Source organism: Zea mays, chromosome 9 (assembly GCF_902167145.1).
Source record: "Zea mays cultivar B73 chromosome 9, Zm-B73-REFERENCE-NAM-5.0, whole genome shotgun sequence".
In the NCBI taxonomy this organism is placed as follows: Eukaryota; Viridiplantae; Streptophyta; class Magnoliopsida; order Poales; family Poaceae; genus Zea; species Zea mays.
Genome location: NC_050104.1, coordinates 36,861,065 through 36,881,811, shown reverse-complemented (window position 1 = coordinate 36,881,811; position 20,747 = coordinate 36,861,065). Strand labels below are relative to the sequence as shown.

The window sequence follows — 20,747 nt, the reverse complement described above, 5'->3', positions numbered from 1 at the left end:
CTGTCCTCTTCACAGTGGTATCTACCCATAGAGATGAGCCCTGCCCTTGTCAAAAAGCCCAAACATGGTATCATCAACATGATTCAATGTGCGGTCATCACTAAAGACCCCAATCAATATAGCTTGACGAGGGCCGATATTCACCTCACCAAGGTCGCCAGCATCCATGCACACCGTCCTGCCACAAACAAGGTCAATTAACTCCAAGAGTCCACGTCGCGTACCACCTCATCTGCGAGTCGAAGGACCGGCCTCACCACCTGCACTGCATCTAGCGAACTTTCCCCTCGATTCCGTGCGCTAGCCGCCCTGCTACCTACATCCTTGTGTTAGGATTTATGGGCTTGGCCTAATTAAGAAATTCTAATAAATCCTAGGAAAATCTCAAAAGCCCATACAAGTGGATGGCTAGGGAATTGGTGGAACCAATAGCACCATATTGCTAGTTCTAGTGGAGTAAAGCTAGCTTAAATATGGAAGCCACACTCACTCACCAAGTCATGGATGAGAGGAGAGAGTGTGGAGAGCCACACGCGCGCGCTCGCTCGCTCGCCTCGCCAGGGCGGGGCGGGGCGAAGGGCGCGGGCGCACGACATGCGCGTGAATGGTCCGCCGAAATCCGGCCCCTCGCCTTGCGGGGGCGCGGCTACCTTTTGTCGTTTGATTTTTTGGTTTCTTGTCTGTTACGCTTATCCTAACCGATCGCTATAAAATCTCAACTGATTGCGAGATTTTCGTGGGCGGATAAGCACGGGGGTCGCGGACTAGGCCCTATAAAAGGAGCCCGGCAGCCAGCCTCCAGATTATCCCAGATCCCAGTTCGCTTTCGCCTCTCTTCATATCTGAGCCGCCTTTTAGTTCCCTTCGTCTCGACCGCAGAGGTGCATCTGCGATCAGGAGAGCAGGTCTCCGGAACCCTTCGTCTTCTAGATCCTGCACCGGGAGAGGGCGAATAAGGTTTTTGGGAAGCGTCTTCACGCGACTGCTCGTGATCTGCTGACCTCGTCGACCCTGCTGATTTCGCTACTTCGACATCGTCGACCCTGCTGATTCCGGCGCGTGCCATCTATCAGTAAGTCTAATCAGTACGCATCATCTGATTTGGCTTGTTATTTCAGTTCTTCTGATTTGGTCATGATTTATATTCGGAATTTAAACTGGAATTTGTCTAATTATTCAACACCTTGGACGGACCTCCTTCTACTATGGAGTCATCTAAAGCCGCGATGTTCATCGCAACAAAAAAAATCTAGGTCCTGTAAGGAGGACTCATAGTTCATCTCCGCAAAAATCTCCAAGTCATCATCATTAACCGAGGACTCCCATAGCAACGGACTTCAACATGCTAAGGGGTAACGCATAAAATGTCCTCAAAAGCATCATCCTTCTTTACCAGAGGAACAAAATCGCCTTGTGTAGGCCCCTGAAGAGAACCTGCAAAAATGCATTGTTTTTAGAACATAATTTAACACCAAGACCCACGAAAATTCTTTACAAGAATGAAATAAAACAAGCTAGACCTCGCCCTGGGCGGCATCAGCATCAACACCAGTCTTGTAGCCTCCATGGTTGGTTGGGTCAAACCAGCCTCCGTAGTGTCCGGTGACAAAGTCTCTCTAGCTTTAGCTTCCACATTCAGCTACACAAAAAGAGTCCATAAGCAATGACAAAAAACACAAAGGAACATAATAACAGAGAGCACATAACCGTTGCAGCCTCGTCACTGACCGGTGGCAAAGAATGTCAGCACCGAAGCGGCTCCACATGCGGTCCAGCACGTCCTCTGTTGCATTGCTGGCGACCACGCTGACTTCAGTATATACGTTCTTATTCATGACAAAACCGTCCGAAGCCAGGCGCCCCCACATGGCTACACCCTTCGCGGATCAACCCCTCAAAACTGCCCTCATACGTCACAAGGGCGAACAAAGTCATTAGCCCTCGTATGATGACTCAGCCCAACGGTCAAAGAGGCTGTCACTTTTAAATTCTAGCAGATGAATCGCATCCCCCCAGCTGCTCGTAGACTTTGTGGAAATCCTCAAGACCACTCATACATGGACTTGCACACTTTGCACGAAGTCTTCAGTACGAAGTCGGTGCTCAGAAAGCTCCCTCGCCTTCCTCCCTTGGTCTGCTCTCTCATCTTTCAGCTCTTTTCTTAAAAATGTAACCTCAGCCAGGGCAGACTTCGCCTTAATAGCCACATCAGTGTCCTTTTTCTTCTTAAGTTTTAGCTCTTGCTCAGCCTTTGTCGCCTTAGCCGCATCCACTTCCCCTAGCACATCTGCGACGACAGCGAGCTGACAAAAACAAAACCACCAACTGTAAACAGCCAATCAAAAAAGCAACAGAGTGAATAGTGATATTCTCACTGAGCGTAGGTGGGTGGTGGCATTTTTCAGCACATCCTCCGTAATAGTGGAGACCTCTGCTTTCCTCCGTGCCTGGACAGTGGTGTGTAGTCTCCCAAGCATCGGCTTCCGAGATCGCACCGGGCGCGGAGCACCGAAGGGACAGCGCCTCACCTATACGGGACAACAACATTAAAAAATAATAAAAATCATAAATATATATATATATATATATATATATATATATATACAACTATTAAGCCCTTAGTGTAGACCGCCCCCGCCGCTACCCAACGCCCCCCTCTCCCGCTGCCGCACGCCTGCCAGCCCCCGCGCAATCCCACGCCCGCCGCGAAATCCGCCGCCGCGCATCTCGCACGCCCTCAGGCCCGCTCGCCCGCTGCCGCGAACCCCTCCGCTACACCGCCGCACATCTCCACGACCCGTGAAATCCGGCGGCGTGAGGCGATGACCCGCCATCCCTCCTCCCCACGCCCCCTCTCTCACCTACTCTCTCACCTAACTGCCCAGCTCCGATCTCGCCGCCGACGCAACCTAGACCGACGATCTCGACAGAAGGCCGGCGGGTCGCAGGGCGCTCGAGCTGCCGCGCAACCCCTCCTCCGAGCGAGCCGCAGCCGGCCCCCGCTCGCGTCCCCGTCGCCTATACCGCGTCGCCACACCGCCCACGCCTCAGCCGCCCTGACCCCGGCGCATTCTCCTCTCGGTGCCGACTGCCGAGATCTCCCCGGCCCTCTCCTGAGAGGAGTGCCCGCTCTTGACCCGACGTCCGCGATGACGGTGGCGGCTCTGCAGGCGATGGACACGCTGTCGCGGTGGGGGACCATGCTGCGGGACTCTCTGCGGCGAAGCCAAGGGAACACGGACGGCATGGTCACCATCCTCGGCTCCTTGAACCACCGCCTCTCCGCGCTCGAGGCCGCAATGCGCCCCACCCACGGCCTTAGAGTCGCTCGTTCCCGGCCGCGTGCAGTCGGTGTGCACGAGCCTCCGGTGGTGCGGGCCAGAAAGAGCTAGGACTGCGAGGCGCGCACGGGACGTCGGAAAGCAGGGATCAGGCCGCGCCACTGCTCGCAGCCACAATGTCGAACAGGTCGCGTGCAGGGAGCAGTGCAGTGCCATCGTGCTGCCTACCACGCACTCGCGCAGGGCGTATCACTCACCTCTTTGCTCGAGCCAAGCTGTGAGCTTGGAAGTGGCGGCCACGGGCGCCAAGCCAAGCCGCGTGGGCGTGAGGGCGCCGGCCGCGGGCGCTCAGCAGAGTGGGGAGTAGTGGGCGCCGCGTGTACCGCCGCTGGGCTGAGGTCCCGCTCCCAGCCCGCGTCCACGTCCATGGGCTTCTTGGCGGGGGCGATGGCGCTCTTTTCCGCGGTGCCCCGACCTTTTCTGCCGCCCTGTGGCGTTGCACCGGCTACGTCCCCAAGATGTGTAATCTCCTCAAGTTGAAAGATAGCAGATGATCATCGCCTCCTGGTTGTAGCTTTTTGTAATCTCCTCTTTTTCGACCGCCAGCGGCGGCGAGTTGTTGCGCCACGGCTAGGGAATTGCTGTGGCGGTGGTGGTGCTCGGAGGGCGCGTAGGGCACCACAAGACCTACTGCGTCGTGGTGGCAGCAGGAAGCGAGGCGATGATCTCTGGCTGAAGACAAGCTGGAGTCTGCATCCGTATCCGTGCGTCGACTGACGAGCTTTAAGAGCTAGAGCTAGCAGGAGGTGGGATTCACCATTCATCTTCCTTTCCTTTTTGTTCCATGTTCTTCTCGATTCAGCCAGCCATCATAGAACTGCCACCGTTCATTCCATTCTTATTAGTAAGTTACATTTAACACAAGTGCCGTATAGATGTATTGGAAGGTTATGGCTGCTAAGAAATACACATACCAATTAGTTGTGTTTGGTCCTGAATACCTGAGTTTCTGTTTCCCTCTGTAGTTTGTTGTAGAGTATAGGTATCAATTTTGGTGTGTGCGTGCAAAACTCAATGATGCCGTTGGATTTATGTTAGTAGGGTGTCCATTTTATTTTTCCTCTCTATCTACCAGCTTTGGGCTTGAATAAGTAAATGCTCATACGCTCATGTAGCCTTTATTTGCCATTCTCATGTTTAGTAAATTAAGTCATGTTCCTTCTTTTTGTGTAGCATTTGTTTCGGCAAAACTCAATGATGCCTTTGTCTACAATGCACTAGGTTTCAGACTTTCAGTGTTTTTTAACCTCTGGTTGAGTTAGAGCTGCAAAAGTGATCTCCTGACTCTTGACTTTGGAATGATCAGCACTGTTTCATAGTACAGTTCATTGTATCTGTCACATGTTGTAGCTTTCCAGTTTATAGGAATGATATATTAAATACCTGAGTTTGAACCAATCTGAATATTAAATGCTTCATTGCATATATTGCAGTTGCAGGCTTGCAGATACTACCCAGATCAAAGATGCAGAATGGAGCACCAATTGGCCAATTTGGAAAGGTATCCTTCAGCAGGACATGAATCACCTTTATGTTGTTATTCAGACTACTCTTTTCGTGGTACTGGTAGTATTTGAAGTCATGAGGTACACACATGGATTGACTGATCTTCATGGTTTAGGATGTTGGATAATTAATCAGGTGTTTTGTTGTTTGTGTTGGTCTTGCCTTGGTTTCTTGTACGGGACACAAATTTATAATGTTGTCTTGTACAATGTGTTTACATTTATATCTTCTTTCATCTATGCAGTAGGATATTTCTCTAGATCATCTGCTATCTTCGTTGCCAAATTCATACTGCACAATGAGCTCATTTAGGAATTTGTCGTGGTGGGCTGTCTTTTTATATTTATTATGCTAATTGTTGGACTGGGTTGTGTTCAATTGATCTCTGTAGGAGATTTTATACCCTTGGAGAAATTGAAATACTTAGGTCTCAATACTTTGTTTTGGATATCATGAATGATGATATGTTTTATTGGTACATGCAAACATGTCGTAGATGGTGTTCATGACCAGAACTTAGACCAAACTGGGAGAAAATTAAAAAAAAATATATTTTACAGATCCTTTAAACTGATATTTTTAGCGTTCTAGCAACGATGTGCATCTGTCCTTCCATTTTGTATTTTGGGATAAAATCTGAATTAAACAAATACTTTCAGCCATATCATGTACTTGTAAGATTTAAGGTGTTGCCCCTTCCTAGCATCATCAGGAAGCAGCGCCTTATGTGCACCAATGAATTGAGTTTGAATTGTTGTCTGTGTAGAAAACGGTAATATTTAGAGCTTTTTGTGGCACATGGATTTTATTTATTGTAATAAAAGCAACTCAATTCCCATAGTAACAACTCAATTCTAAGTCACATCTGGGAACCTGGTATGTGGTAGCCTGGTAGGAGATACAATGTTGCTGATTGTTCATGTGTGTGTGACTATGTGCGGCCATGTTTCCACTGGCCTATGTGTAGTCAGATGGATCGCTACATCAAGTACCATGTCCAGGAGTTTGATAGGGCCTTCAGGGAGAGGTTCCCTGCCTGCACATTGGCTGCTAAGAGGCACATTGACTCCACCACTACCATCTTGGACGTCCAGGGTGTGGTAGGTGAACGATTCAGTTTGAGCTGTGCGAACAGAACACAGATCTGTTCTGTATGTAGTTTTTTTAATCTGGTTGTATTTTGCAGGGGTTTAAGAATTTCTCCAGGACTGCTAGAGAACTTGTAAACCGAATGCAGAAGATTGATAGCGATTATTATCCTGAGGTAATTATACTTTTTGAAGGGGTATTATGTTGTTGGGACTTTTGCCTGGTGATCCAATCAAGTAAAATGTTATAAATGCAGACACTCCACCAAATGTTTGTTGTGAACGCTGGCAGTGGATTCAAGTGGATATGGAATAGTGTGAAGGGCTTCCTTGACCCAAAAACTTCATCCAAGATTCATGTGAGTTCCAGCATTTATATACCATCCTTAGTGCTAACTTGTTTGGTATCACAATATTTAGTTTTCTTTTTCTTCTTACTTAGGTGCTTGGTTCGAACTACCAGAGTAGGCTTCTTGAAGTAATAGATTCGAGGTAGGTTTGTATTCAAGGGTTGCATAGCCCATTCTCTTCATAAGATTCAGCCCTCAACCTGTAATAACTAATAATGCTTGTATTTTCTAATAATGCTTGTATTTTCTCAGTGAGTTGCCAGAATTACTTGGTGGTTCATGCACATGTAGTGACAAGGGTGGTTGCCTTGGATCGAACAAAGGGCCATGGAATGATCCTTATATATTGAAGGTACCCATTACTGCTTCGTGTTTACATGAAAATAATTCATCTAGATGCTGTCCTTGTTTTTCTATGTAATGAAGGATATATTATTTGTAGCTGATCCACAATTTGGAAGCTGGATGTATGAGGGAAACCACCAAACCTGTTTCTGAGGGTGGAGAAAGAAGCAGCTCTTCCTTTCGGTTGGAACAGATGAAAGTAAAATTCTAAAATTACAGCCTTCATCAGTAGTAATTCAGGAAGCTGGTTGCTTTTTAGTAATTCAGGAAGCTGATTGCTTTTCTGGATTCTTGTTCTAAACTACTACAATATTTGCCTCTTTCAGTGGCAGGGCATGTTAAGCGATATATCAAATGCTGAATCAGGATCCGATGTTGATGATTTTGGTCCATCATTTGTTCATAAAGTTTCAGGCTATGGTTGCTTGACTCCGGTTCGTGAGGAGGTAAGTTTATCTGTCTGCCTTTGTTCTTACAGTTGGGTCTGCTTTTCCCTGTGCTATTAGTCTTATGAACCACATTGGTCATGCTGTCCTGCTTGTGTCCATGACTCCATGGCACGTTGCATTATATTGATTTTTTCGTATTTATTTCTACCAAAGGTAAAGGGCACAGATTGTGCAACATACTTGAGCTGCGATGATCAAAGTCACCCGGATATGGTTCCTGAATTTTACCATGGAGTGCAACGAACTACTGAAATGGTGCAGAAACAAATGGCTGATTTCAGGCAATATTCCACCAACAGATAGAACAGAGGTGATAGGAACAAATCTCTACTAACTATTAAGAGAGGAGTGTAGACTGCCCCCGCCGCTACCCAACGCCCCCCGCTACCGTGCGCCCAGCCCCCGCGAAACCCACCGCAACCGAACGCCCGCACGCCCTCAAGCCCGCACGCCCGCTGCCGCGAAACCCTCCGCTACCGCACCGCCCGCACACCGCCGCCGCAAAACCCTCCGGTTCCGAACCGCCCGCACGGACGTCGCGCAAGCCCCGCTGCCCGCCTGCCCCCCGGAATTTGAAAATCCCATATGTCGGCATCGCCTGCATCGGCGCCCGCGGAGAATGCGGGGTCGGGTCCGAGGGCGGGTGACGATGTCGCGTCGTCGCAGCCCCCGAAGCGAGCCAAGGTCCGGATCTCCCTCCATCCCCCATGCATGTAGCCCCTTCAGGTCTCTGGTTTTGATCTGGTTTTTGTTGTTATTGCGATCTCGCTGGTGGTAGGTTGGGTGCACGGAGGCAGACACCACGAAGCCGTCGGTGGCGCCGGCAGAAGTCGGCACTATTGCGGGCCCACTGCCCAACACGGCTGGTCTGCAGGCGCTGACCGGCGCCATGGACAAGTTGGAGGCCCTCTTGATGCCGAAGGAGGGTCAATCCAATCCGGCCGGTATGAGCCTTGTCCCTACGATGTGCCTACGACGTTCTTTCGGTTTTTGGCTTCGGGCCTTAGGGTTTGATGAGTTCCCCTGTTTGTGTAGGGCATAAGCGGGGCACTAACGATAAAGATATAACGGCGAAGATAAAGAGAGCCATGGATTTATCGGCAAAGATGAAAGAAAACCAAGGATAATGTGGCTGGGATATTGAATAAGCCACAGGCGGCAGCCACCAGCAGGCGTCAGGAGCCCTTGTGCAGACTAATTTCACAATATACCATGGTGCGACTTCTCTTCTATCTTTTCACTTCTCTTTCAATTAGTAGAACTCACCCATGATCTCTCGTGCTTTGGATGAGACCTTAATTACCAAGAACTACATGGCACATGTTAATCGTTCTTTGTAATTGCTATAGAAATACCATATAAAACCTCATATCAGAACTCAGGAATACGCAATACTACGTTGAACCTTACCTGTTCTCTATCTGCTCTGAGTCTTGTAACTTTAAAGAAAGCACCATCCAACCCCATTCAGTTGCAATATACACAGATACGCTTTCTGTTTGTAGAAAAATAATTTCATACATAGTTCTATCTCAGTGCCAAGGTTATTAAGATGTTTTGTGCTTCATTTTTTGCTTTATTGGATAGGCTGTATGTGATGTGACGTTTGGCTACATTTGTTGAGAAACTTCAATGTCCCATTGTTAGTGCTTGTGTGCATATGATATTGTATAAGATTTAGGATTTAAGGTGCCTTTCAATGAGTTAACGAACTTCATTATTGCTCTTTGGAGCAACTAAAATGATTGAACTTTTTATCATATACCAATGGATTGCCATCTGCTGTATTTTTTTTCAACAGCACCCTACCCTTTCTATTTACGGTGCGCTTTTCACTATCGGTCATGGAGCACATCATGATTTCAGACTAGGCGAATCATCCACTGCCTCACCTGTTTGTAGACTGAAGCAGGCTAAGGTACTATGAATTTATTTTTTGTTTTTTCCCTGCATTTGTTCCCCTTTTATTCTGACATTTTGTTCTAGCGAGGTGCACTCCTTGAAGTCTTTGAACCCAAAGTTGTCCGTGTCAATGGGAAATCTTTGGACAAGGCTGCCAAGATTACCTTGAATGGAGGAGATGAAATTATCTTCCGTTCACCAGTGAGGCATGCTTATGTATCCTTTTCTATTGTCTATTTCTTTATCTATTAAATACTCCCTATGTTTTTGTTTTTTTAAATGTATGACACCTGGACAGGTTAAATAGTTAACAAAGGAAATAATTACCTGTCTTAAACATCATATTTTAAAACAAAGGGAGCATCTTACTTTTCTGATTAAGGCTAACCGGCTAAACACAAATAAACCTTGATTTTTATTGGACTTGTTCGTAATAAATATAATATAATGATGGTCAAAGAAGTAACAATTGTCATTGGAAGTTTTTATTTCCTTAATGTAATGGTAGATATTTGAGCAACTTCATGAGGAGAAATCAAGCACTCCAGCATGATCTATGACAACAACTCAAAGATGGTCCTGATTTGTAAGCAAGGGTAAACCCTTCTCTCCAGCCATGTTCTAACTCCATAGCTCTGGACCAAGTTACTATTGAACGAATGCAATCATATATCCATTGCTTGAGAGCTCGATGATGCACCCTTCTTCCTCCTTTTCTTGTTCTTGGAGTCCTTCCCCTGCTTCACAGCATCGCCCTTTGCAGCTGCAGGTGGCTACGCTGCTAGCAGGTGCTGATGGATCGCAGCAAATGGGTCAAGCTGGAACTGCATCTTTCCCAGCACAACCTTGAGATGAGCAGCCTCCCGTAACCTGGACAAGAAAATTGGGTTTACAGTCCAAAACTACAGTTGAAAAACATGACGACCTGAATGAAGCAAGGGAGAAGGTGTGAAGAGAGGATTACACTAATGTCTGTCTTGACTTGCAGTTCAGCTTTGCTTCAGGTTTCTGCTTTGGTGCACATGGTTCTGGGAGGGACTCGGACAGTGCTGAGAGGTCATATGCTTTCAGTTTCTTCTGATGCCGACTTCGTGTATTTTTCTGCTGAACAAAAAATTGAAATTGTAGAACACTAGCATCAATTATCCTTTGCTTTGCCAATCAATTATGCGAAGACATATCAGATTGGCCACATGAATTTGGTTTGGTAGAATCACCATAAATATATGGTGTTTGTCTATGCCTATTAGGCATTAAGCATTTTATTACACTATACTCTTCTCATTCAGATCTGAATATTTTGCAGTTGCAAAGGGAATCTCAATTAAAAGGATTGACGAGCTTAAGTTTCTTCGTGAACCAGGTATTTTCTTAACAATTTCATTTGACCCATATGTCATCCCTGACTACACTCATCCTAGAGTGTTTACTGAAATTGTGTATGGGGGTTTAATTGAAGTAGCTTGTTGCTAAAACTTCAGGATAAATGGAGAACCTTCGTAAATAAACTCAGATCCAAATTTATACAACTCAGATCATTTTGCATCAACCACTCCAAGTACTTACTTTCTTCTCCTCTAATACTTGTTTTTATATATGAGCCCTTGGGCCTCCGGTTCGGGCAACCAGCATATGACAAAGAGAGTGAGGGGGCATGATACTGTTTCCAATTCCAAGTACTATGTGTTTGGTTTTGGTCGATTCTGTTAAGATTCATTTCTACATTTTATATAGATTCAATTCCAAGTACTACTAATTATCATAAACAAGATTTCTAATTGGTGGAAGCTTTTTATATATAGCAGACTGTGATGATGTGTAGAGGCAGACGATCCTTCAGAGTTCATCACTCATCGAGCCAAAGATTTTGTGTCAAGCATGAAGGACATTGAAACCCGGTTTATGTGTGTAGTTGAAGCTAGAAATAAGGTTTCTAGAATGCTTGAAACCAAGAAAATCTTACTTGACATATGTGCTAAAGTACCAGGCGATATTCATGACTGTTGCATGTATCTTTTGTGCCCTTTCAGTATCATGTCAGCATTTTTTCAATAAATTTTAGTTCATTTTACAGGATTCTAGGTTCTCCATTTAAGCTACCTACTGCCCGATTTGTGTCAGCACTTCAAGTGTGCTGCAATTGTGATGTTATTCTCAACCGTGGTAACCAGGGTATTCTCATTATTCTCTTCACATCATAATGTTTTCCTAAAGTACTAATTTTAAATGACTTTGTAGAAACTGTGACCCTCCATAGTTAAGGGATTGCACTTTCTTAAATATTTGTAAGCACTTACTGTTTTGATTATGCACTTAGACCTACTGCATGTTCATCTCGAATGTGATGTTTCTTCCTTGAACAAAAAAGGTGCGCTTTTGTTGTAAATTTCAGTTCTTGGTGTTTGTTTAGACACATTTTTTGTTTTGGGAACGTCTGTTAAAAGTTTCTATGATCTGTATAATATGAAGCACTCTTAGACTGACTGGCTGAGTTCTCATGTTCATGTTTCCTGCTTGTTGCTGTTAAAGGATGAGGAAGTTGTTGGACTTTGATGAACCTAAAACTCTTGCACCAACTTGTCTTTTTGTTGGAGGTACAAAATACATGGTGATCCAAGGTGAACCTAGAGTGGTCATCCGAGGAAAGAAGGTACAGTGGGAACATATTTTCTAATAGAAGAAATGCTTTGATGCCTTTTTCATTTGCTTATGTTAATGTTACCCAAAACCAAACTCAATTCATATTTGTAGTACTATATTCTTGTTACGATATCTAATATGCATCAAGCTTGTGTATAGAAAAATTAAGTAGGAGTACTGTATCAAAGATGCCTAGATACATGGTCATGATAACTTTGTGTTAATTAATATGTCTGCTAAACTCTGTTAGTTTATTGCATTTGCAAGCTTCGCGTCCTAGGATTCCTGTGGTGGTTGGTGACCACAGGAACAACATGTCCATGTCGAGATTAATGCCTTGCACCCTCACCAGGTTCATTGTAGCACTGTTGGGGCTGAACTGCACTGTAGATAAGGCTCAGCTGCAATGTTGTTCAGCTGCAACCGATCAGCAGCTGCAGTGGTTGTTTAGTGCAACCGAACACGGTCTCGCTTTCTTAGCAGAAAGCGCCTTTGGTGGACTTGCGAGGGCTTGCTCTGCTTCCTAAGAACAACTTGAAGAGTTGGTGGCATCTGAACTGTCTGCAGGTGCGTCCATTGCGCATTTGCGCTTGCACATTGGGAGTCATCGGCGCTGCCTGGGGGCTTTGAGCTGAAGAACTCTGGAAGCAATGTTTGTAGCAATGTTTGTAGTGCATGTTCTAGGGTGATTTAGCTTCTACTTGCGTCGTAGAGTGAACTACACGCTAAGGGAAACAACTAGATCATACAACCACACAAAAGCATAAAAGTTATTTGGTACCACGTACCTTCAGCCTTGCGACTCTCAAATGGCCGATTCTTAGGAGTGGGCATTTTAAAACCGAAAACCGAACCCGAATATGTGCTATATTTCAAGGTATAGGTTCGGGTTCGGTTCCTAACCTATAAAACCCGAATAGACCGAATAACCCGAAAAAACTATTAATATGTGATGGTATTGTTATATGATTTATGAACTTATTAGCTAAAATAATGATATCATCTTAACGATAGTATACATCTCTGTATGCTATTTTTTATAGTCACTTGTTGTAATAATAGTACTTTTAATTAATTATTTATTGTATATATTTTAACAAAAGATACAAGTCACCGAACCGAGGTTGAGAGTCTATTCGGGTTCGGTTCCTAAAATTAGTTTGAAAATTTTGGTTCTTATTTTTCAGAACCCGAAATTTTACAAAACTGAATAGATTGAATCGAATTACCCTAGTAGACTGAATGCTCAGCACTACCTATTTATGTAGGACACGTTTTCCCAGTCACTAACAGGAACTGCATCTTCTATGTACTCAAGGTCTTCTTGAACACTACGTACGTATAATCCAACATGTACCCTGCCTAACCATAGATTAATTGATCAGAGCCAGCAAGGTCTGTGGGTATACCGTCAAACCGCATTATGCAAAAACAAGCAATGCATATCAATGGGAAACATTATTAGCGTCGTAGTTAAAATATGAAAGCTAGACTCTCACTTTTATATTATAGTGCCTGTGGGTTATCAGATAAAATAATCATCTCAACAAAGAAGCTAAAAGGCAAAGAACTTAGGACTTAGAGATAAAGTTCAACAAATAGACAAGCAACTGTTAGCCTTCAGATGGTACGGACAATTAATTCAAGTCATTGGCCAGAAGAATAGCTTGGGGTACTGACTGAATTTCTTTCAATTTCAGGTTCCACTTGTCATAAATTATGATCTCCCAAATAATCGTGAGCTTTACATCCACCACGTTGGTCATTCTGATCGTTTTGGGCCCAAGGTGAAGTTTCTAATTTCTGTTACCAATTATGGCTTCCGTTTATTTTGGCATCCTCTTGGCTTGTCACCGGTGGATAGATTTGTTCTTGCTTATTTGCTTAGCTGGGACAAATCGACAAGTATACAATTGTGGGTGTGATTTCTCAAACAAAATAAAACACTAGCAAAGTATGTGACATGACAAGATAAAGAGTCTTCCTTGTCCAATTTTCATATAGAGGAGACAGGAAACAAAGATTGTGCTCTTGTTAACCGGAGGATAATCAATACTCCCTCGATCTATCCCAAATTATAATTTGTTTAACTTTTTTGTGTTGAGTTTGATCGGCTCGTCTTATTCAAAAAAAAAAATGAAAAAATAAAAAATTCAAAGCCATACTTGAAGTATATTATATGCCAAACAATATCACAATAAAAATTAGTAATAAATATGATTTTTTTAATAAAACAAGCTGGTCAAACTTAGGTTAAAAAAGTCAAACGGATTATAAATTAGAATGGAGGGAGTACTTTTTAACTTTGTATCATCTTTTTTAGAAAAGGTTTGATCAACTATCAAGGAGAAACATAGATTTAATTTGAAAAATGATTTATGTACTTGACATTATATCTTTTTCAGGGCCTTACACAACAAAATTGCATGATCAATATAATACTATTGTTACGGTGATATCTTGCCACACGAATTTTGTATATCATAATAATATTTATCGTTCTGTATTTATGTTTTATACTAATTTTTTAATCCCGTGGCAACGCACGGGCACAAACCTAGTATAATATTAATACCAAAATACTAACATGGCAGCGAAGGCACTCTCAGGGGCTACTTTTTCACCAGCTCCATTTCGGTGATATCAAAGTCCTTGACACCGAGTGGCGGATAAACCGCACCTTAATCCACCGGCTGTCCTCCAGGATCCACACACTTCATCACCTCCAGAGGCTCTGCGCCTGCAGCGGGATCAGCGGGATCAGCTTGACACTCTTAGGTTTATAACCCATTGGTTGGGGCCGGCGCCTTCGCCTCTGGGTAAATTGCAGCTGCAACAACTACCGGAATGTTATGCGCGTATGGGAATACAAGCAACTCCCTCGCTACTTGCGCTAACATCACGTTTTCGCAACCACAACCTAGAGGCACCTCTCGCACAACCCATCGCTTAGCACTCCCCGTACCGACTCTCATTTGAGTCAACTCCTTCCCCAACTTACCATAGTGACTTTCTTGACGATGTCCTTGTCGGGTATGGTACATACGTCAACCTTCGAGACGAGATCGCATGTCTCCACGAGTTCATGTGCGAAGGCCACTAAGGTGGCCCTAGCATTAGCTTCCCCTGATCAAACCGAGGGTGTCTCCGCCGAAGTTTTAGACCGGGCACGGTCCTCCTTCGGTGTCATCCTCCGTAGTTTCGGGCTCACTTTGTATTCTCCGTAACCAAGGCCCATCTGGCTAAATACACGATTCAAACGAACATGGCCTCCTCGTAACTCTATACCTTTCTCAATCTCATGCTCCATTACTGGACCAACACTCTCCTCTGCTTCCTTTTGTCTCCGCAACAAAAGTATCCTTGGAACGGTCACCCAGCTCCACAACGTATGTAGGACTCAATATCGGTTTATCAAAACCCGAAGCCTCTATGGGTGACCGGCCAAATAGACCACCCACACCCAAGAGGCTAGATTCCGCACGCCACATATTCTTCGACTAGGTCCCGGTCATTGCAGGGAACCACATCAAAACCAAAGGCACAATCATTATGGTCTTTCCCACCGACCGAGAAATGCGGGAAGGCATCAAACAGAAACGAAGACATAATGCTATGCCTAGGCCAACCTTTGTCGTCGAGGCAACCCACATAAAACCAGTTCTCAGTCCACTCCCCATTTGTTCTTTGCACAAGGAACCAACTCTATAACCTTATCTTTCGTTTTCCCTATCTTCCAAGTGAACATACAACTCTCAAACTGATCAACAAGCCCTCGAGCGGCCCTTTTCTGGCAATGCAAATAGTAGTGTTTCGAAGACCTCAACTGACAGGCCTCCACCGAAAGTAGTCGTCACCTAGAAAATTTACTCGAAGCTACCATAGCGTTTAGGGTCAATTGATGGATTTACACCTTATATCTCTCGAGCACATCAACCAACAATAAATGGCAAGGTAGACGAAGGCCAGTAGCAAACAGGCTCTCGAAGACAAGGACTTCGCCCTTCAACTCGGGAGTGGTCTGCGCTCCGGCAGCCCGACCAAAATCAACAGGAAAATAACCCAATGACTCCATCTCTTTCACCTTTTGCTAAGAAGCCTTTGACCACCCAATTCATAATTTGAACTACCCGGCCTAGCCATACTTGAAGATAATGCGACACCCGACCTAGCCGCCGCGCGCGGTGGTGGCAGCACCCCCACCACTCGACACCCGATCTAGCAGTCCCCTCGAGGCAGTTCACCAGATGCACGAGGGTAGCGGTCGTCACCTTTTTAGGCAAAAAGACTTTGGAATTGGCTCATTAGGATGAAGCAATCCCTCGAGGGGATACGGAGGACGAACGGTCCCTCAGTCAGAAACACGAAGTCCTTGCCATCCACCTTGACTTATAGCCCTATAGGTGACAGAGACTTCGCTTGACAATGACTTCGTCGACATCGACCATCAGGCAGTGAAGGCAAGGCTCGTGAGTCCTCGACCACCGTAAGAGATGGGACGTCCAGAACCGAGAAGCCTTCAGAACGAGCCATCATGGCAAGGGCCATCAGGAGATGTGGAGGCTCCTCTAGACGAAGGCTATGAATGCTGAAGACACACCCATCTTGGTGGTGGGCCCGCTGTGATATCATGCGGGGCCCACCTATCAATGTAATTAGTGGGTATAATTATGTGTACGCGTAATTAGTGGGGGTTGCGGCACTGTAATTACCCCATTGTACAGTTCACATTGTAAGAATGTGGTCATTGTCTACGGGTAGTAATGTATTTTGGACCACCTACCCCCGGACGGACCTATAAATACCCCTGCCCTATAGCGGGGTGAGACACACATAATGAGACGCTATAGTTCCCTACCTAACATCTTGTCGTGCACCTGAGCTTGTCTCTTTCATCTCAGTGTTTGGGCCCACCTAACCATGTGTTAGCACTCAACACATGACAAAGTCAAAGTCTCCTAGATAGCTAGCGCCCCACCTACACATCGAGAAAAACATATATATACATAAAACCAATACAATAGATTAAGAGAGACTCTGTTGGTGACGTTGTTTTCAGCGGCGACCTCATCGCCATCTCCATATCAGCAAGGTCAAAGTCATCAACCACTACGGGCATGGAGACCCCCATTGTTGTCGTGGCTGTCTCCACCCCAGTCATCACTATGGTCTTCACCTCTTTTGGAGACCTCACAACAACGAAAGAGTCAGTGACATGAGCCTTCTGCTTCTTTGAATGCCCCTCCAAGTTTATAATGTCGTAAATCGGAGTGGGCGCCTTCCCCTTTGGGTCCATTGCTGCAATAATGACAACCAGAATGTTATGAGAGAGTCCCTTGCTATTCTAGCTAACGCGACATCTTTGCAGACGCATGTTGTAGGCATGTCTGTCACAACCCATCGCTTCGTGCTCCTCGGGCCAACCCTCATTGGAATTAACTCCATTTACAACTTACCCCTGGTCACTTGCTTGGCGATGTCCTCCATGGGCCTAGTCTCCATGTCGAGTGCGAGTCAGTTGGTTTGCAAGTTTTTGCCAGGTCAAGGGCAAAGGTTGTGGAGGAGGCCTCCACATCCACCTCTCCTAAGTCGACTGACGAGTGTCCATTGATGTCTAAAACTAGGCAGCAATCCCCATTGGCATCCTCATTTTCCTCCTATTCTGGCACACCTTGTGCTCTTCATATGCAAATCCTATATGGCTAAATACACGATTCAGGCGAACTTCACCTCCATGCAGCTCAACACCTTTCTCAACTTCATGATCTATAACCGGACCCACCAGGTCCACTGCTTACTTCTTAATCTCCACTATAAAAAAATGTACCCAGAGGGGTCGACCAGATCCACAATAAAAGCATGGCTAAAAATCTTCTTCAAAAAACCAACGAAGTCCCTTTGCAGAATGGTCCAACATACGACCCATAGCTCAATGGCCAGAACCCATAAGCCAGGTACTCCTCAACCAAGTCCTTACCACTACAAGTCACTATAGTGAAACCAAAGGCTCGATTGTCGCAATCCCTCTCTGCAATTGCATATTGCAGAAAGGCTTCATATTGGAATGAAGCCATAACTCTTGGCGGAGGCCAGCTTTCGCCCTCTGGGCAACGCCCATTAAACTAGTTCTCTGTCCCCCCACCCCACTTGTTCTTCACGTAGGGGGCTAACCTAACACCTTCTCCTTGGTCTTCCTTATCTTTTGGGTAAAGATACAACTGTCAAACTGATCAACAACCCCATCCACAACCTTTTCTACTAATGCAAACAATAATGTTTGGCAAAGACCACAACTGATGGAGCCCTGCAAAAGATGCTCGTCACCCAAACAAACTTGCTCAGAGCCACCAGCATTCAGAGTCAACTCGTGAATCTGAACCTTATACTTTTAAAGCACTCCAATAAAAAATTCATGGCATGGCAGGTGAAGTCCAGCAGTGAAAAGACATTTGAAGACCATGACCTCTCCCTTCGGTCATGGTTTGGTCTCCGCACTCACCACCCAGCCAAATCCAACAGGATAGTACACCAGTGAATCCATCTCCTTTAGCTCAACGGCCGGACGAATGGGCAACGCAAAGCTCGCTTTTTCCCTTTCCCCGCCCCGCTCGCCGGCGACAGGAGGTCGCCCCGAGCGCCACCAGCCGTCACCCTCCCGCTCCCCCACCACCCCAAATGACCTTGAAGCGCTCGACCTCCACTACTCCTCAAGCCCAGGTGAACCGTCCTCCGCCCCTGCTAGCAGATCTAACGCGGCTCGGGTTACTCCCAAATCCGTGGATGAAGCACTGGCTGCTCGTCTACCTGCGCACGTGAAGGACAAGGAGCCGGCTGCCCCGCATCTCCGTTCGATGCTAGTTGACAACCTGGGTTTCTCCTTCAAGGTGTGGCTATTGGTGCTCCTTCCGGCAGTAATGGCGGCCAACAGCCCCTGCGGCCTCCGCCCCGGGGCGGCGGCGCTACCTGGCACGAGGTCAGGCCGCGTTACTGGTGGAGGAAGAAGCGTCTACCCGTGCACTCTCGGCTTGGTCCGCTGGAGCCTCCTTCTGCACAGCGGGCCACGCCGGTCCGGGACCGCCTGGGTCCCCGCTTTGTAGACTTCAACACCCTGCACAAGTCGAAGGCTGTCGGGAGATGCTTCAACTGCTTCGCCCATGACCACCGCATCTCTGGTTGTCGTGACCCGCCGCGATGCCTCCTGTGCGGCCGATCTGGCCACAAAGCTCGCTACTACACCCGTCCTCCATTTCAATCCGATTTTCCCTTGTCGCCGCAACCTAGCCACCCGCCGCCGCACTCCTTCTCCGCCTCGCCTCGCTCAGATTCGCCGTCGCCCCCACCTCCCTGCACATCTCCGCCTTGCTCTCCTCCACGCATTTCGCCGCACTGCCGGCCTGCATCTCCCCAGCTTGTGCCTCCCCTCACCACCGCCCCATTGGAGGACCCCGAGCTTGCGTCAGGAGCGGTCGGTTTCCGCACGAAGGGCGTGAAGGCCTGCGTCCTGTGCACCGCTGCTATGACGGTTTATGAGCATGATCTGCTCAGTCGTGCAGATCATTGCGAAGTCTGTGTTGAGCATGATCTGCTCAGACGTGCTATCATTGCTGCTATGATGAAGGTGCTTCAATCGTGCAATCTTCGCAGGGCTGCAGAACATACTGATAACAAGTCAAGCTTGGTCCTCCAACACGACCCTATTCTGCTCTCTTTTTCAAGCACTCCGGTAATCTGGGATTCATCTTGCGACCCCATGTTGGACGAGGTGCGGGGTGCTGCACTGGCCCCTGCCCATGTTTCCATGGTTACAGCTGTGGTTGACAATGCTCCCCCACATTCTGAGTCCAGGCCTTCTAATGATGCTGGTGTTATTGTTGTTGATGTTGCTGGTGCGGTGGCAATTCAAGGGGACAAGGATGTGCTTGCTTCTTTACTCTCCCCCATACCATCGGCGGTCCTGCCCACCCCTCTGCCCCCTGTTAACAAAACTAAGCGTGCCTCGACTGTGAAAAAGATGGCAACACGTTCCAGTGCCAGAATCGCCAGCAAGCCTAAATCCAACCTCACAATGGAGGAGCAGGCCACTGCTTTGCTGATGAAGCGCAGTGGCACTATTCCTGATCATGCTGAACCAAATGAACAAGATCATGCGAGGTTTAGAGCACAATTTGTGGATCATCTGAATGTAGAAGCTGCTGCTGGCTATCAGTCACTTTTCAGCTTGGGAGAGGAAGATTCAATTGACTCTGACCCGCTTGCGCCATTAGCCGTCTTGGGGACGGTCTAATCTGATCGGTTGTGTACCTGTGTAATAATCTTTCCCTATGTGCCACCCCTCAGTACTTGCTTTTGTGATATCTTTACTTTTGGTGTGCCTTGCTTGGGCAAGGTGGACAGCTTTGTTCGGCTGTTTGTGGTGGTCCCTGGTTTTCCGTTTGTTGTGTTGTGTTTGTTCTGGTTCTCATGGATGCACAAAACTGCTCAATCCTTAACTGGAACGTCCGAGGCTTAAATAACAGTGCCAGGAGGAAGGTGGTTTTAGATATGGCCAGGGATACGAGGTGCACTATTGCCTGTTTACAAGAGACCAAACTGCAGCAGGTTGACATCGCCGTGGTGTCCGAGACGCTTGGACCCGATTTCTTTCAGAATTTTGCTTTTCTCCCCGCAGATGGCACGAGGGGCGGCATTCTGCTAGCTGTGCATGCCAGTTACTTCCGGATCCTCTCGACAGCCTGTACAAGCAACACTATTTCTGCCTTGATTCAGTCCAACTGTGTACCTAGCGAGTGGTGGATTACTGTTGTTTATGGGCCGCAGCTCGACGCTCATAAGTTAGAGTTTTTGCATGAGCTTAGGCAGCTGGGTAGCATCTCCGCAGAGAAGTGGTTAATTATTGAAGACTTCAATTTAATCATCAGTGTCGAGGACAAGAGCAACAACAATTTAAATAAGAGGTTAATGGGGGTCTTTAGATCTATGTTGAATGATCTAGAACTGAACGAGCTACCACTAAGAGGGAGGAGGTTTACTTGGACTAATTCTAGGACTCACACTAGAATCGACAGAGCTTTCTGCTCTAATGACTGGGACCTCATGTTCCCTAGTTGCTCCGTTCAGGCTCTATCC

At 46.5% G+C, this 20,747-nt stretch overlaps 1 protein-coding gene and 1 pseudogene across 1 annotated transcript; one reads left to right on the top strand and one right to left on the bottom strand.

Annotated features, from left to right (window-relative positions):
• Window positions 1–3,149: 3,149 nt before the first annotated feature.
• On the top strand, window positions 3,150–7,382 carry LOC103639885 (phosphatidylinositol/phosphatidylcholine transfer protein SFH8). Its single transcript, XM_020544565.1, has 11 exons — window positions 3,150–3,347; window positions 3,469–3,644; window positions 4,775–4,927; window positions 5,815–5,947; window positions 6,034–6,111; window positions 6,193–6,294; window positions 6,378–6,427; window positions 6,538–6,637; window positions 6,728–6,829; window positions 6,957–7,076; window positions 7,233–7,382. The coding sequence occupies exons 1-11, from the start codon at window positions 3,150–3,152 to the stop codon at window positions 7,380–7,382; spliced, it is 1,362 nt and encodes a 453-aa protein (XP_020400154.1).
• Window positions 7,383–9,646: 2,264 nt separating this feature from the next.
• LOC103639884 (uncharacterized) lies at window positions 9,647–17,123 on the bottom strand (annotated as a pseudogene).
• Between the last annotated feature and the right edge of the window lie 3,624 nt (window positions 17,124–20,747).

Bases quoted from the DNA above. Each gene is read 5' to 3' on its own strand.
- LOC103639885 (XM_020544565.1), top strand. From the start codon at position 3,150: ATGACGGTGGCGGCTCTGCAGGCGATGGACACGCTGTCGCGGTGGGGG. The intron at 3,645-4,774 runs GTAGTGGGCGCC...CATATATTGCAG, and splicing joins GGCGCTCAGCAGAGTGGGGA to TTGCAGGCTTGCAGATACTA. The intron at 6,295-6,377 runs GTGAGTTCCAGC...CTTCTTACTTAG, and splicing joins AAACTTCATCCAAGATTCAT to GTGCTTGGTTCGAACTACCA.